General features: G+C 40.0%; 1 protein-coding gene across 1 annotated transcript in view; it reads left to right on the plus strand.

Moving 5' to 3' along the window:
* The window catches only part of Meikin (meiotic kinetochore factor), a 45,835-nt gene extending 31,525 nt beyond the window's left edge, over positions 1-14,310 (plus strand). Inside the window, 3 exon segments of the mRNA XM_042688838.1 lie at positions 4,975-5,055; positions 11,605-11,721; positions 14,173-14,310. Of these exon segments, the coding sequence (XP_042544772.1) occupies positions 4,975-5,055; positions 11,605-11,721; positions 14,173-14,310 (336 nt within the window).
* The last annotated feature ends 418 nt before the right edge of the window (positions 14,311-14,728 follow it).

Genomic DNA, 14,728 nt, shown 5'->3' on the forward strand with positions numbered 1-14,728 from the left:
AGGTGATGGAGAGAGGATTAATATACTTTTTTTTTCTTGGAAAAAACAGGCTTTGTTTTGTTTTATTTTGCAGTGCTGAGGACTGAACTAGCATGTGCTCTATCACTGCGGCATGTGCTCTACCATTGCAACACATTCCTAATCATGCATGCACTATTGGAAAGATGTTACCTAAAATTTGGCAGGGAAATTTTTTGAGATGATTAATCTACCTGTTATGTCTTTCAACAGATTAATTTTCCCTTAAATATATAGAACATTGCTAATGGCTCACACCTGCAATCCTAGCTTCTCAGGAAGCTGAGATCTTAGCATTGTGGTGTGAAGCCAGCTGGGGAAGGAGGGGAAGGAACGTTTGTAAGACTCTCTATCTCCCATTAACCACCAAAAAAGCCCAGAGTGGCACCCAAGTGGTTGAGTGCTAGTCTTGAGCTAAAAAGGCTCAGAGACAATGTCCAGACTCTTGAGTTCAAGCCCCAGATATAGATGTAGACATAGATGTAAATCAAAGTGTTTTTGATGTTGTTTTGTTTGGCTTGTTTTTTGAAGTGTTAGAGATGGAACCCAGGGTCTTGTGTATGCTAGGCAAGCACTGTACCACTTAGCTACATCCCTAACTCTAGAGCACATTTTTATTTTTAGAAAATAATTCGTATGCCTAAATTCTTCTGTTTAATTTTAAGGAATAAAAGGACATCTGAGACGTACTGGAAATGTTTTTATGGCACTACGTATTGCATTTCATAATTCTGAATTTGTTTCAGCCTGAAAAAGATTCTGAAGATAGTGAAACAAATGTTCAAACAAAGTTTAACTCTCATCATCGAAAAATCAAGGCTCTGTCATCCCACCATAGGTCTGCTTTTGAAAGCAGTGCTGGTAGATCAGTCACCGAAGGTCTGCTGCCTGAGCCCCTGGGTCTTTCGTTGGTAAGCTTGAGTCTTTTATTAACTCACAATTCTTGAAAAAAAAAAAAAAAAAAGAAAAACCACTACTTGGAAAGATTTAGAAATGCAAAAATGTCCTGGAGAACATAGGAGAAAATGAGACAATGTCCTAGTTGGGTGTATCAGTTAACCACACTCCTTAAAGTGTAACATGTGGTTCTTTGTTTAAGGAGAGCTGAGCAGCACCCCTCTGAGGCTAGTAGTGATGGTGATAATAGCTCTTATTGAATATCTGCGGCTCTCCAGACATCATAGGCTCTCTTAAGGTATTATTTGTGATCCTTCCTCATCAATCCCTAGGAGTAGAATACTGCTTACGGTTTAGGTGAGGAAAATTGAAAGATGATATAGCTAAGAAACTACATCAGTGTACCAAGTAAATTTTTAAGTAAATAATTTTTAAGGGCTGGGAAGGTGGCTCAGTGGTAGAGTGCTTGCCTTTCATGCATGAGGCCCTGGGTTCAATTCCTCAGCACCACATAAGCAAAAAGAAAAAAAAGCCAGAAGTGGCGCTGTGGCTCAAGTGGTAGAGCGCTAGCCTTGAGCTGAAGAGCTGAGGGACAGCGCCCAGGCCCAGAGTTCAAGCCCCATGACCGGACCCAACAAAAAAATTAAAAAATAATAATAATTTTTAAGTAAAAAATTTCCCAATAATCTATTTCAGATTGTTTTGTACTCAAAATTAAGAGATTTTAAGCCAGAAGGAAAACAAAAAGAGTAACAGAAAGAAAAAAAAGAAGCCTAACACAAACTGTCCTATGATTGTGTGTATGTGCACACACGTGCACATGTATATGTGCACATGCTCAGTGTGCCAGTCTTGGGGCTTGAACTCAAGGCTTTTTTTGCTCAAGACTAGCACTCTACCCGCTTGAGCCACAGCTCCACTTTCAACTGTTTTGGTAGTTAATTGGAAATAAGAGTGTCACAGACTTTCCTGCATGGACTAATTTCAAACCTTGATCCTCAGATCTCAGCCCCATGAGTGGCTGGGATTACAGACTGGCATGAGCCACTAGCACTTGGCTTTTTCCTGTGATTTTTTTTTTTTTTTGGGTCCGGTAGTGGGGTCTGAACTCTGGGCCTGGGCGCCGTCCCTCAGCTCTTCAGCTCATGGCTAGCGTCTACCACTTGAGCCACAGCGCCACTTCTGGCTTTTTTCTTTTTGCTTATGTGGTACTGAGGAATCGAACCCAGGGCTTCGAGCATGCAAGGCAAGCGCTCTACCACTGAGCCACCTTCCCAGCCCTTCCTGTGATTTTTTTAAAAGAATTTTATCCCTAAATTTGAGTTTCACACGTGGCATAACATAATAGATCCCTATTCAAGAGAAATTTATTGGAAAGACAAGATTTTTTATGGAATCTAAGAGTTGGAAAGGCAGCTGATTACTAGAAATAAAGCTGTCTCTTTGTCTATCATTTTCTGCTGTGTTTTTCTACCTATCTTTTCTGTCTTGTGTTTTGTCTCTTTCAGTGAAAAGCTGTCTTTCCTGTTGTCTGTCTTGATTTTTTTTTTGTTTAGTTGTTTTTTGTTTGTTTTTTTGATTGTTGTTGTTTTCCAGTTGTGGGGCCTGAACTCTGGGCCTGGGTGCTGTCCCTCAGCTCTTCAACTCAAGGCGAGCTAACTTTACCACTTGAGCCACAGCACCACTTTCAGCTTTTTTTTTTTTTTTCTGCTTATGTGGTGCTGAGGAATCAAATCCAGGGCCTCATGCATGCAAAGCAAGTGCTCTACCACTGAGCCACCTTCCCAGCCCTTGATGTTCCTTTTTCTGCCCTACATCTATAACTCATTCTCTGCTAAAGTTTCTGTTAGTGTCATCTTTTTTCTCCTTCTCTTCTCCCTACTTCCCTCAATCTGCCACACTCTTTCTCTTCCTTTGCCTTTACATATTTCATTTTCCCTCCATCTTATTTCTTCCCCACTGGTCTTTTCTTTTCTTTTCTTTTCTTTTGTCAGTCGTGGGGCTTGAACTCTGAGTTTGGGCGCTGTCCTTGCACTCTTCAGCTCAAGGCTAGCGCTCTACTGCTTGAGCCTCAGCATCACTTCCAGTTTTCTAGTGGTTTATTGGAGATAAGTCTCAAGAACTTTTCTGCCCAGGCTGGCTTTGAACCGCTACGCTCAGATGTCAGCCTCCTGAGTAGCTAGGATTACAGGTGTGAGCCACCGGCGCTTGGCTCCCCACTGGTCACTTCTACCTCTCTTCTTCCCTCTTTCCCAACTGTCAGTCAGACTCTCACTCTCCTTGTTCTTTTTACTTATTGAATCTTTTTCTTTCTTTCCTCCTCTTTTACTCTTTCTTGCTTTGCCAAATGTGTCTCTATCTTTTTGCAGCCTCAAGAAATAGAAAACAAGTACTTTCTATATTATAGTTTCTTTAACTTCTTCACTTCCATAAGTGAAAGTTTTTGTTTTGTTTTGTTTTTTGGGGGGGTCCGGTCATGGGGCCTGAACTCTGGGTCTGGGCGCTGTCCCTCAGCTTTTCAGCTCAAGGCTAGCACTCTACCACTTGAGCCACAGCGCCACTTCCGGCTTTTTTCTTTTTGCTTATGTGGTGCTGAGGAATCAAACCCAGGGCCTCATGCATGCAAGGCAAGGCAAGCGCTCTACCACTGAGCCACCTTTCCAGCCCCGTGAAAGTTTTTATTTTTTTTTTTTTGGGTCCGGTCGTGGGGTCTGAACTCTGGGTCTGGGTGCTGTCCCTCAGCTCTTCATCTCAAGGCTAGCACTCTACTACTTGAGCCACAGCGCCACTTCCGGCTTTTTTCTTATGTGGTGCTGAGGAATGGAACCCAGGGCCTCGAGCATGCAAGGCAAGTGCTCTACCACTGAGCCACCTTCCCAGCCCCCCGTGAAAGTTTTTATATACATTTAATATTATATATTTAAAACCAATCCCCATTGCTACACACATTTTAATAGCTTCAGAAATAACACAATTCCTTTCCATACAACATGATTCTTTTCCATGAAAGTACAATAAGGGGCTTGGGGACTTAGCTCAGTGGAAGACCACTTGCCTAACAAGTGTAAGGCCCTGAGTTCCATACTCAGATCTGAAAAAAAGAAAAAATACAGCTGGGCATCAGTGCCTCCCTCCTGTAATTCTAACTACTCAGGAGGTTGAGACCTGTGGATCATAGTTCAGAGCCAGCCCAAGCAGGAAAGTCTGTGAGACTCCTATCTCCACTAAACTACTCAGCAAAAGCTGAAAGTGACACTGTGGTTCAAGTGGTAGAGTGCTAGCCTTAAGCATAGAGTGGCTTAGGGACGGAGCCCAGGCCCTGAGTTCCAGCCCCAGGACCAAGAAAAAAAAGTACAATAATATGCTAGGAATTAAGAAAATATTATATATAATATGCTATATAATTATAATTATTTATAATAATACTTATATAATATGTAAGTATTAAAATTACAAGTAATTAAATTATACTATATATAGTATACATGTATACTATATATATGTATATAAGCAATAAAAAGGTAACCAAGCTGGGTGCTAGTGGCTCATGCCTATACTACTACTACTCAAGAGGCTGAGATCTGAGGATCAGGGTTCAAAGCCAAGAAAAAAATCTGCAAGCCTCTTATCTCTAATTCAATTAACCTCTAAAAAAACAGAAGTCAGAAATTGAGCTGTGGCTCAAAGTGGTAGAGAGCTACCCTTGAGCAAGAAAAGCTCAAGGACAGTGCCTAGGCCCTGAGTTCAAGCCCTATAACTGACACACACACAAATAAAGTAACCAAACAGTGTTTCCTAATGCAGCACTGACTAGCTTCTCTTCCTACATTAATAGTAATTTCAGCCAGAATATTTTCATATAGTTGTTAGGCCCCATACAGTTTTCTTGGGAGCTGTTTCACCTAGCTCATACCAGAAAATTCTTTAGTTTCCTGTCCAGTGGCTTAAAATTAACAGATTGAAGATTTTATTGGTTTATTATGATCCAGTCAACTAACTTTAACTTGTAGTTTAAAGTATTTTTCTGCCACCCAACCTCTATTTTATAAACATTTATAGAAAACAAATGCTGTTATTCCTGATGAGAAGAACAGATGCCTGTTAACAAGTACTCCATATTCAAAGAAAGTCGATTTTGTGGTGAGTGTTAGCCTTTGGCATTTATGGTATCTGTTTTCTAACTTCTGTCCCCATTCTTCTGTTTATGTCATACCAAGGACATATTGCTTGAAGATAAAAACATCTGTATGTTCATTGGGCATAAACATACTTGCATTAAAAGTACTTTATATGCTTTACATATGTGAAGAAATTAGTACATTGTATCACCAACGACTGTTCTTTTTATCCCAAAATATATGTAATATAAAATTTAAAATCCTAGCTGTTGAAGAGCATAATTCAAGTATATTTACATGGTCATTCAGCCATCACCACAATCCAACTCTAGAACATTTTCTATCTTGTAAAACTGAAACTCCTATTAAATGGTAACCTATTAAGTGGTAACTCCCTATTCTTTTCCTCCCCAGCCTCTTCCCTCATTCAGCCTCTTGTAACTACCATTCTTTTTTTTTGCCAGCCGTGGGGCTTGAACTCAGGGCCTGGGCACTGTCCCTGTCCTGAGCTTCTTTGGCTCAGGAAGCTGTATTATTAGTCCTTTGATTTGTTAATTTGTTTGTTTTCTTTGTTTGTTGGCAGTCCTGGAGGGTTGAACTCAGGGCATTATGCTTGCCAAGGCAGTTGCTTTAGCCCTTTTTATTGTAGCTATTTTTGAGATTTTGCCCAGGCCAGCCTAGACTGTCATCTTTTTATTTACATTTCCCACAGTAGCAGGGATGATAGATGCATGCTAGTTTTTTCTGCTGTTTTGGGGTTTCTTAGACATTCTTGCTTTGGCATGGAACTGCAATCCTTCTAATTTCAGCTTCCCACATATCTGAGATGACAGGCCCATACCATCAAACCCAGAAATTGGTTGACATAGGGAGTCTCATTAACTGTTTGCTACAACTAGTTGTTTTTTGTTTTTTGCTAGTCGTGGGGCCTGATCCCTAGGCCTGGGTGCTATCCCTAAGCTCTTCAGGTCAAGGCTAGCACTCTACCACTTGAGCCACACCACTACTTCCAGCTTTTTCTGCTTACATGGTGCTGAGGAATCAAACCCAGGGCCTCCTGCATGCAAAGCAAGCACTCTACCACTGAGCCACCTTCCTAGCCCTACAACTAGTCTTGAACCTCTATCCTCCCGATCTCAGCTTCCAGCATAGCTGGGATTACAGGCTTTCATTATCTAACTTGAACTCAAATTCAATGCGACAGTACATGTAAATCTGTGTTTTTTGTACACTCACAAGATTGTGTAACCATCACCATAATGGAATTCAAGAACACTTTATCATCTCATTAACAGTCACCCCTTACTCCCTATCCCACCTTCCAGCCTCTAAAGCTAATAGCTTAGTTTATCCTTACAGGTTTGCTCTTCCTAGATATTTTATGTAAGTAACTTGTGGCTTACTGTGCCTGGCTTCTTTCACTTGACATAATATTTTCAAAATTCATGTTGTGTAGCATCACCAGGACTTAATTGCTTTTCCTTGATTAAATAATATTCTACTATATGGATCTACCACATTTTTTTACCAACTCAGTTTATGGTGTTTGTTTCTTCTTGTTATCTATTTTGATTGCTATAAAAGTTTGTGTGTAAGTTTTTGTGTGAAAACATGTTGGTTTCTTTAGTATATACCTAGGAATAGTAGTTGAATTGCTGGTTCATATAACTAACTATATAGGTTTAATAACTTTTTGAAGTGGGCTTTTAAAAGTTTTGTTTATTCTTTTCTTTTTGGTGCCTGCCCTAGGTACTGTCCCTGAGCTTTTTTTACTCAAGGTGAGCACTTTACCACTTCAGCCACAGCCTCACTTCCAGCTTTTTGATAGTGAATTGAAAAATCAGAATCTCACGATCTTTCCTGAACCTCTATCCTCAGATCTTAGTCTCCTGAGTAGCTAGGATTACACACATGAGCAACTGGTGCTCAGTAAAGTTTTACTTTTTTAAGTGATATAATGCGCATTCAATTTAAAGTGTACTATTCCATGTTTTGTAGCTTAGTCTTGCATATGTGCTGTCATCATATTTAATTTTAGAATATTTTTAATTACTCCTGAAAAAAATCTCCACATCCTTAACATCCTACACCCCTTGCTTCTTCACCCTGCTCTTCAGTTCTGTTCTGGACATTTCACACAAATGGAATAAAATATTATAGTCTTTTTTATGACTAACTTCTCTCACTTCACATAATGTTTTTATGGTCCTGGTAATTAAACACAGGGATTTATGTGAGCCAGGTAAGCTGTGTACCACTAAGCTACCCAAGCCCTAGCACAATGTTGCTAAGATTTACCTACAGCTCAAGCAGAAAAGGTCAGATAAGTTGATGTTAGGGAAATGAACGCTAAGATATGTATTCAAATGTTTTTTTCTTTCAGGCAATTGTTTCTAACACATTTATAAGATTATTTCTTTGTTGCTTTGTATGTCCCTCCCCCACAGTATAACCCCTGCTTTCACTGTATTTGATGTTGGTATAATTTGTGGAGAGGAAGGGAAAAAACAAATTGTTTAAATAGGGATACAGGTGGACCCATTGCAACAATGAGATGTACAAGTCATTATGTCAAAAACGAACGTTACAACTTTGGTGGGGGGGGGGGGTATGGGAAGGGATGTGAAGGGGAAACAAAGGAGGAGGCTACAATGCTTGATAAGAAGTGTACTCATTATCTTGCCCATGTAATTGTAACAGTATTTTCACAATAAAAAAAAAGATTTACCTATAGCATCATGCTTCAATACATCATTCCTTCTTAAGACTGCATAATATGTTGATAGAAATTTCAGTTGTTTCCATTTATAATTATTATGAGTAACATTGCTATAAACATCTCATTTGTTTACCAACTTTATGTGGATGGATGTTTTTGTTTGTCTTTGATATTTACCTAAAAATGAACTTCTATATTATATGAAAACTGATTTCAGTAACTTCCAGACTTTTTCCAAAATGTGTCTGAACAAGTTTGTATTTGAGGCTAGCCTGGGCTAGATAATCCTTATTTTAAAACAAAAACATTCAAGCCCTATAACAAAACAAAAGCATTCCCAACAACCGCATATGAGTGTTTTGATTTCTCCTGTCATCATCCATTCTTTGGGGTGTGAAATGATAGCTCTTTGTGATTGTGATCTTGCATATCTTACTTAATTGGAGATAGTCTTACAAACTTTCCTGCCCTAGCTGGCTTTGATGTATGTGATCCTTAGACTGCAGCCTCCTGAGTAGCTACAATTATAGGCCTGAACCACCAGCATATTTATGTATTCTGGATACTAGATCCTTATTTATCTGCAAATCTTTTCTCCCATTCTTTTTTGTTTTTTTTTTGGTTGGTCGTGGGGCTTGAACTCTGGGCCTGGGCGCTGTCCCTCAGCTCTTCAGCTCAAGGCGAGCGCTCTACCACTTGAGCTACAGCGCCACTTCCGGTTTTCTGGTGGTTTATTGGAGATAAGAGTCTCACGGTCTCTCCTGCCCGGACTGGCTTTGAACCGCGATCCTCAGATCTCAGCCTCCTGAGTAGCTAGGATTACAGGCGTGAGCCACCAGCGCCCGGCTTCTTTTTTTTTTTTTTTAATCTACTTTCTGAGTCCTACCCACTGCCCAGAAAGCCTGGGGCTCCTGGTGCTGCAGCCAGGTCTCGGCTTCCTCCCCACCGTCTCCACGTTCTTCCCTGGTTCTTCCCTCCTGGCCTTCCACTCCCTTTCTCCCCAATGCCTCCTGCCCGCCTGCTTTCCCCTCTTCCCCTCCAGTCTCTCCCTCCTGTTTGTGCCTTGGCAGCTGCTTCCAATGCAGCAAGATGCACCTCTTTTCTCCTATTCTGTGGGCACATACTAGGAAAGTATTTTAAAATATTTTGAAAAGGGCTAGGAAGGTGGCTCAGTGGTAGAACGCTTGCCTTGCACGCATGAGGCCCTGGGTTCGATTCCTCAACACCATATAAGCAGAAAAAGCTGAAAGTGATACTGTGGCTCAAGTGGTAGAGTGCTACCCTTGAGCTGAAGAGCTGAGGGACAGCACCCAGGCCCAGAAAATTCCTTGAGAATATTCAATAACTTGGCATTTTTAGGCCCGATTTTTTTTTTTTTTTTTTTTTTTGTCAGTCATGAGGCTTGAACTCTGGGCTTGGGCGCTGTCCCTGCACTCTTCAGCTCAAGGCAAGTGCTCTATCACTTGAGCCACATTGCCCCTTCCAGTCTTCTAGTGGTTTATCGGAGGTAAGAGTCTCACGGACTTGCCTGCCTGGGCTGGCTTTGAACCGTGATCCTCAGATCTCAGCCTCCTGAGTAGCTAAGATTACAGGCCTGAACCACTGGTGCCCCACTTTGGCCCAAATATTATTACCAACTTAATCTGCTAATAATTGCTTTTGGGTTGAACCACAGATTGCAGTAAAACACACACACATACACACACACACACATACACACACACACAAATACCCTTCATACATAAGCTGTCAGCCTTAGGTAGCCACTCTAAAGATGGCTAATTGTTAAGAACCTATGGACAACTTAATTCTCTAGGATATCATTTTAGTATGACAGTGGTAAGAGTATCTAAGGCACACATGGAGAAGCATGAAAATTTTCTGTCCTCCTAAGAGGAAGAGAATGTAAGTAAGAGTAGCTACCTCTTAGCTTCCACCCAGTGCATCTGATAATCTATTCTAGGCATATATGAAAGTGGTGTAGCCTTGGTTGAGACCAGATTACCCTAGTCAGATCTAGCTTGTCAACATGCTTGATCCTCTTAAAGCTAAAGTTTATAGATCCTGAACATACTTTTAGGTATTTTTAACTTTGATTTATAAATACATGGTGATTTCAGTAATATGATAGATAGATAGATAGACAGACAGACAGACAGACAGACAGACAGACAGACAGACAGACAGATAGATAGATAGATAGATAGATAGATAGATAGATGAATATAGCACTCAGAAGACAGTTCTATTTCTGGAGATAGACATTTAAAAAAATCACCTTGGGAAATGGTGCTGTGGCTCAAGTGGTAGAGCTCTAGCCTGAGCTAAAGAGCTGAGGGTGGTGCCCAGGCCCAGAGTTCAAGCTCCATGACTGATCAGAAAAAAAAAAAAGAGAGAAATACTATTTAAGAGCAGAGAGACAAGTGGCACATGGTCTCCCCAAAATGCAAAGAGATATGACAAAGTAAAGAGACCTCAAGAAACAAAGAGCCTACACTCAATTTGTCATATCATTTCTAAATGACTCCATGTTTTTGACCATATATATGGTATAGATATGTGCACATCTGAGGGGAGCTAGGAGGAGGGCACAGAATCAGAGGGAAATGGGAAAATATACAACAGAGGGGCCCATCAACTGCACTAGACATTGATGAAAACGAACTAAGCAACTCAAGGGCAGCGATGGGAAGGAGGGAAGGAGAAGGAAAGAGGGAACAGCTTATACTAAGCAAAAGGAAAGAAATGTACATACCACCCAATATGGAAGAAATAGTTGTATTGTTAAATCTCATAGAATTCACAAACATCAGAGACCATGATAATGACAATTTTCCTTGTGAAGGTTAAAATGTGTTTGTGATTTTAAATATCACTATCTCATCATACTGTGAAATTTATGTAATCACTTAATCTCAATAAAAAATATTTTTTAAAAATTCACCTAGGTAGATAAGGAGAGGAAAGAACAAAACACTAGAGTATGTTTATACTTAAAGAAACACAAGGAAGCCAGGTACAGGGTGGCTCATACGTGTAATCCTAGCTGCAGTCTGAGAATTGAGGTTCAAGGTTCAAAGCTACACTGGCAAAGAAAAGTCCATGAGAGTCCTATCTCCAGTTAATCACACATATACACACAGAAAAGCTGGAAATGGAACTGTGGCTCAAGTTGTAGAGCTCCAGCATTAAGGGAAAAAAGCTAAGGGACAGCACTCAGGTCCTGAGGTCAAGCCCCATATCTGGCTCATATATGCATGCAACACACAGACACAGAGAAAAGGAAGGAAATTGTTCTGGGAGATATGGTTGCCAGGTAGTCAAATTTCATTAGTAAAAACCAGTAAATATAATGGATGGATGAATTAAAAATAGATTTATACTAAGGCAAAAAATTCTGTTTGAGAAGTAACTTTAAGGGGCTGGAAGTGGTAGAGCACTTGCCTTGCATGCTCGAGGCCCTGGGTTCAATTCCTCAGCACCACGTAAGAAAAAAGCCAGAAGTGGCATTGTGGCTCAAGTGTAGAGCGCTAGCCTTGAGCTGAAGAGCTGAGGGACAGCGCCCAGGCCCAGAGTTCAGGCCCTACGACCAGACCCAAAAAAAAAAAAGAGAAGTAACTTTAACATAAAAAAATCATTAGGATCTTTCTTTACATTGATTTTTACATGGGTAAACATTTTTGGAAAATTATTTCCTAACATCCACAATTATATTCATTCATATGAAATTGTTCATAACTCAAATTCACAAGAAAATGCTTCCAATAATATAGTATTTTTAACTTTAGCTTAATTACTTAAAAAATAATTGCTTTTGAAACTTGTACAAAAGAGTAACCTATTCTTTTATAGGTTGAATTGTCCTCAGTGCGAAAAGCAACTTTTGAAGAACTGTTTCCAAATGTCAGCAATTATGTTAATTCAAATGAAGTCACTCCTATATCACGTTCACAAGAAAATTCAAATGAGGTAGCATTTTCAATTTACCTGTAACTACTGAAATAGTTGTATTAGATACTCTGAGAAGTCTAACTCAGTTGAGGCTAACATCATTTATGTGGGATGAAGAAGCAGATATATGATTTGTAAATATTTACTCTAACTCTGTGGACTGCCTTTCCACTATTGATAGGGTCTTTTGATGCACAAAATTTTTAAATTTACGTGAAGTCTAATTATCTATTTTTTTTCATGGTCAATAACAAATGATAACCAAAAGAAAGTAAGAGTAGGCATACTTACATAAAATTGACACATAAACTATTATAAGTTTGAGAAGATTACTCAATAACAATAAAGAATAAAGGGAATGTAACAGATGAGTCACAGCTCTACTTCTAGCTTTTTGATGAATAATTTAAGACAAAAGTGTCATGGAGGGGCTGGGAAGGTGGCTCAGTGGTAGAGCGCTTGCCTTGCAAGCCTGAGGCCCTGGGTTCGATTCCTCAGCACCATATAAGCAAAAAGAAAAAAGCCGGAAGTGGCGCTGTGGCTCAAGTGGTAGAGCGCTAGCCTTGAGCTGAAGAGCTGAGGGACAGCGCCCAGGCCCAGAGTTCAGCCCCCACAACCGGACCCCCCCAAAAAAAAAAAAAGTGTCATGGACTTTCCTGCCTGGGCTGGCTTTGAACTGTCATCCTCAGATCTCAGCCTTCTTAGTAGCTAGGATTACAAGCATGAGCCACCATCTCTGGGATGAAAAGCTTTTAATAGTGAATATTTAGCGAAGGTTTTGTTTTGTTTTGTTTGTTGGTCATGGGACTTGAACTCTGGGCTTGGGCGTTGTACTTAACGCTCTTCAGCTCAAGGCGAGCCCTCTACCACATGAGCCACAGCACCACTTCCAGTTTTCTAGTGCTTTATTGGAGATAAAAGTCTCATGGACTTTCCTGCCCAGGCTGGCTTTGAACTGTGATCTTCAGATCTCCGCCTCCTGAGTAGCTAGAATTACAGGCGTGAGCCACTGGCACCCGACATCAAAGTTCTTTCTTGGGAGAGGAGTAGGAGAGAGAGGTCATTAGTCCTGTTTGGAGGCTTTCTTATTCTAGCATCTATTAGAAATTACATTTAAATAATAACAATGGCATTTTAAATACTAAGTTTATCCAAACCTTTGTTGTCCTGTTGTATAAACTGACAAAAGTTTCCAAAGAAAATGTATTTTGTATAATTTAACAATAAGACAGTTGTCACACAGTTGAGAATAACACAAGTACTCTCTAGTGATCTTTAGGACAGAATTTGCCAATTGAAATTAACTATAGATTATTACTTGTGATGTGAAACTGACTTGAGCATGACATTGCTCCCAACCACAACCCATTTCCAACTGTCACATGAATTTCAAGGATCTGGATACTGGATTTCTCATTTCAAAATCCTTCAGTTTGTATTTTTTAAATATAACTTTCAGATTTCCACAGTTGGAAATTATTTTAAGGGAACATGTAAAACAAAATATAAATGTTACTGTGGCCCTGGGAGACAGGTACACAGTCATCACATACACATATATGTAGTTGGAAGCCACCTCCTGCATTTCTGTTGCATTTTGTAACTTCTACTTTAAGCCACAATTCAAGCAAAGTACTTTGATGAACTACTTATCAGCCTTTTATTGCTGATAACCCCTGTTTCCTTTGCCCTTATCTTCTCTGCACCTTGTCTCCTATAAACTTTAGCTTCAGCTCCACTTTCTCAATTTCTGTGATAGGATGAAAGAGCATACAGATGCAGGAAAAGATACCATACCTATGAAAGAAAAAGTTGTATGCAAACAATAGAAAATAGGGGCTCGGAAGGTGGCTCAGTGGTAGAGCACTTGCCTTGCATGCATGAGACCCTGGGTTCCATTCCTCAGCACCACATAAGCAAAAAGAAAAAAGCCGGAAGTGGCGCTGTGGCTCAAGTGGTAGAGTGCTAGCCTCGAGCTGAAGAGCTGAGGGACAGCGCCCAGGCCCAGAGTTCAGGCCTTACAACCGCACCAAAAAAAAAAAAAAAGAAAAGAAAGCAGGGCATTATAAATTAGACACACCCATGCATGCATGTGCATACACACAAGAAGTCTTTCATATTGAAGTGAGCATGGACAGTTTCAGATTTCAAACTGAATGAATCTACATACACAAAGGCACCCATAAATACACAAACACTTGTAATATTATTTATCTCAGGAAAGTATCAGAACCCAATACCAACCTACAGTATAGCATGTGTTTTATAGTCATTCTCTATTGAATGCAGAACCCATATTAAATCGGGTGAACCCATGCCAGCTAGTGTCTGGAATGGGGTAAGCATTTAATAAACACTTAACTATTAATATCTATGACATGTGGTTATTAAGACTTCACATTGGAAACAAAATAGAATAAAAGCATAGCCCTGAGTTAATTCAATCACTGCTTTTCTTTTTTTTTTCAGTTTCCTTTAGATGAACCAGAAATTTGTTACATTATTAGGGCATCACCTGGAACTAGACAAGTTAAAAATAAAGATGTTATTATAAAGAAGAAGAAATATTCCCCTCCTAAGGATGTTCCTCAAGGTATAGTAGCGTGAATACAGAGCTTATTCTTTGGATTATGTGTATTTTTTCCATTGTAAATCCTTATCTACACAGAAAATTTGGTTTATAAATTACATTTTGAGTTCTTGCACAAAATAGAAATGATGATAAAGTTGTAAACATCTCATCAGGTACTCTATCATCTGAGCCAATGTCACCAGCCCTTTTTTTCTTTCCTTTTCTTTTTTTTTTTTTTTTTTTGGGTCCGGTCATGGGGCCTGAACTCTGGGCCTGGGCGCTGTCCCTCAGCTCTTCAGCTCAAGGCTAGCACTCTACCACTTGAGCCACAGCGCCACTTCCAGCTTTTTTTTTTTCCTGCTTATGTGGTGCTGAGGAATCGAACCCAAGGCTTGCTTTCTTTCTTTCTTTCTTTTTTTGTTGGTCGTGGGGCTTGCACTCTGGGCCTGGGTC

Source organism: Dipodomys spectabilis, unplaced genomic scaffold, assembly GCF_019054845.1.
Source record: "Dipodomys spectabilis isolate Male_0828 unplaced genomic scaffold, ASM1905484v1 ptg000119l, whole genome shotgun sequence".
NCBI classification, from domain to species: domain Eukaryota; kingdom Metazoa; phylum Chordata; class Mammalia; order Rodentia; family Heteromyidae; genus Dipodomys; species Dipodomys spectabilis.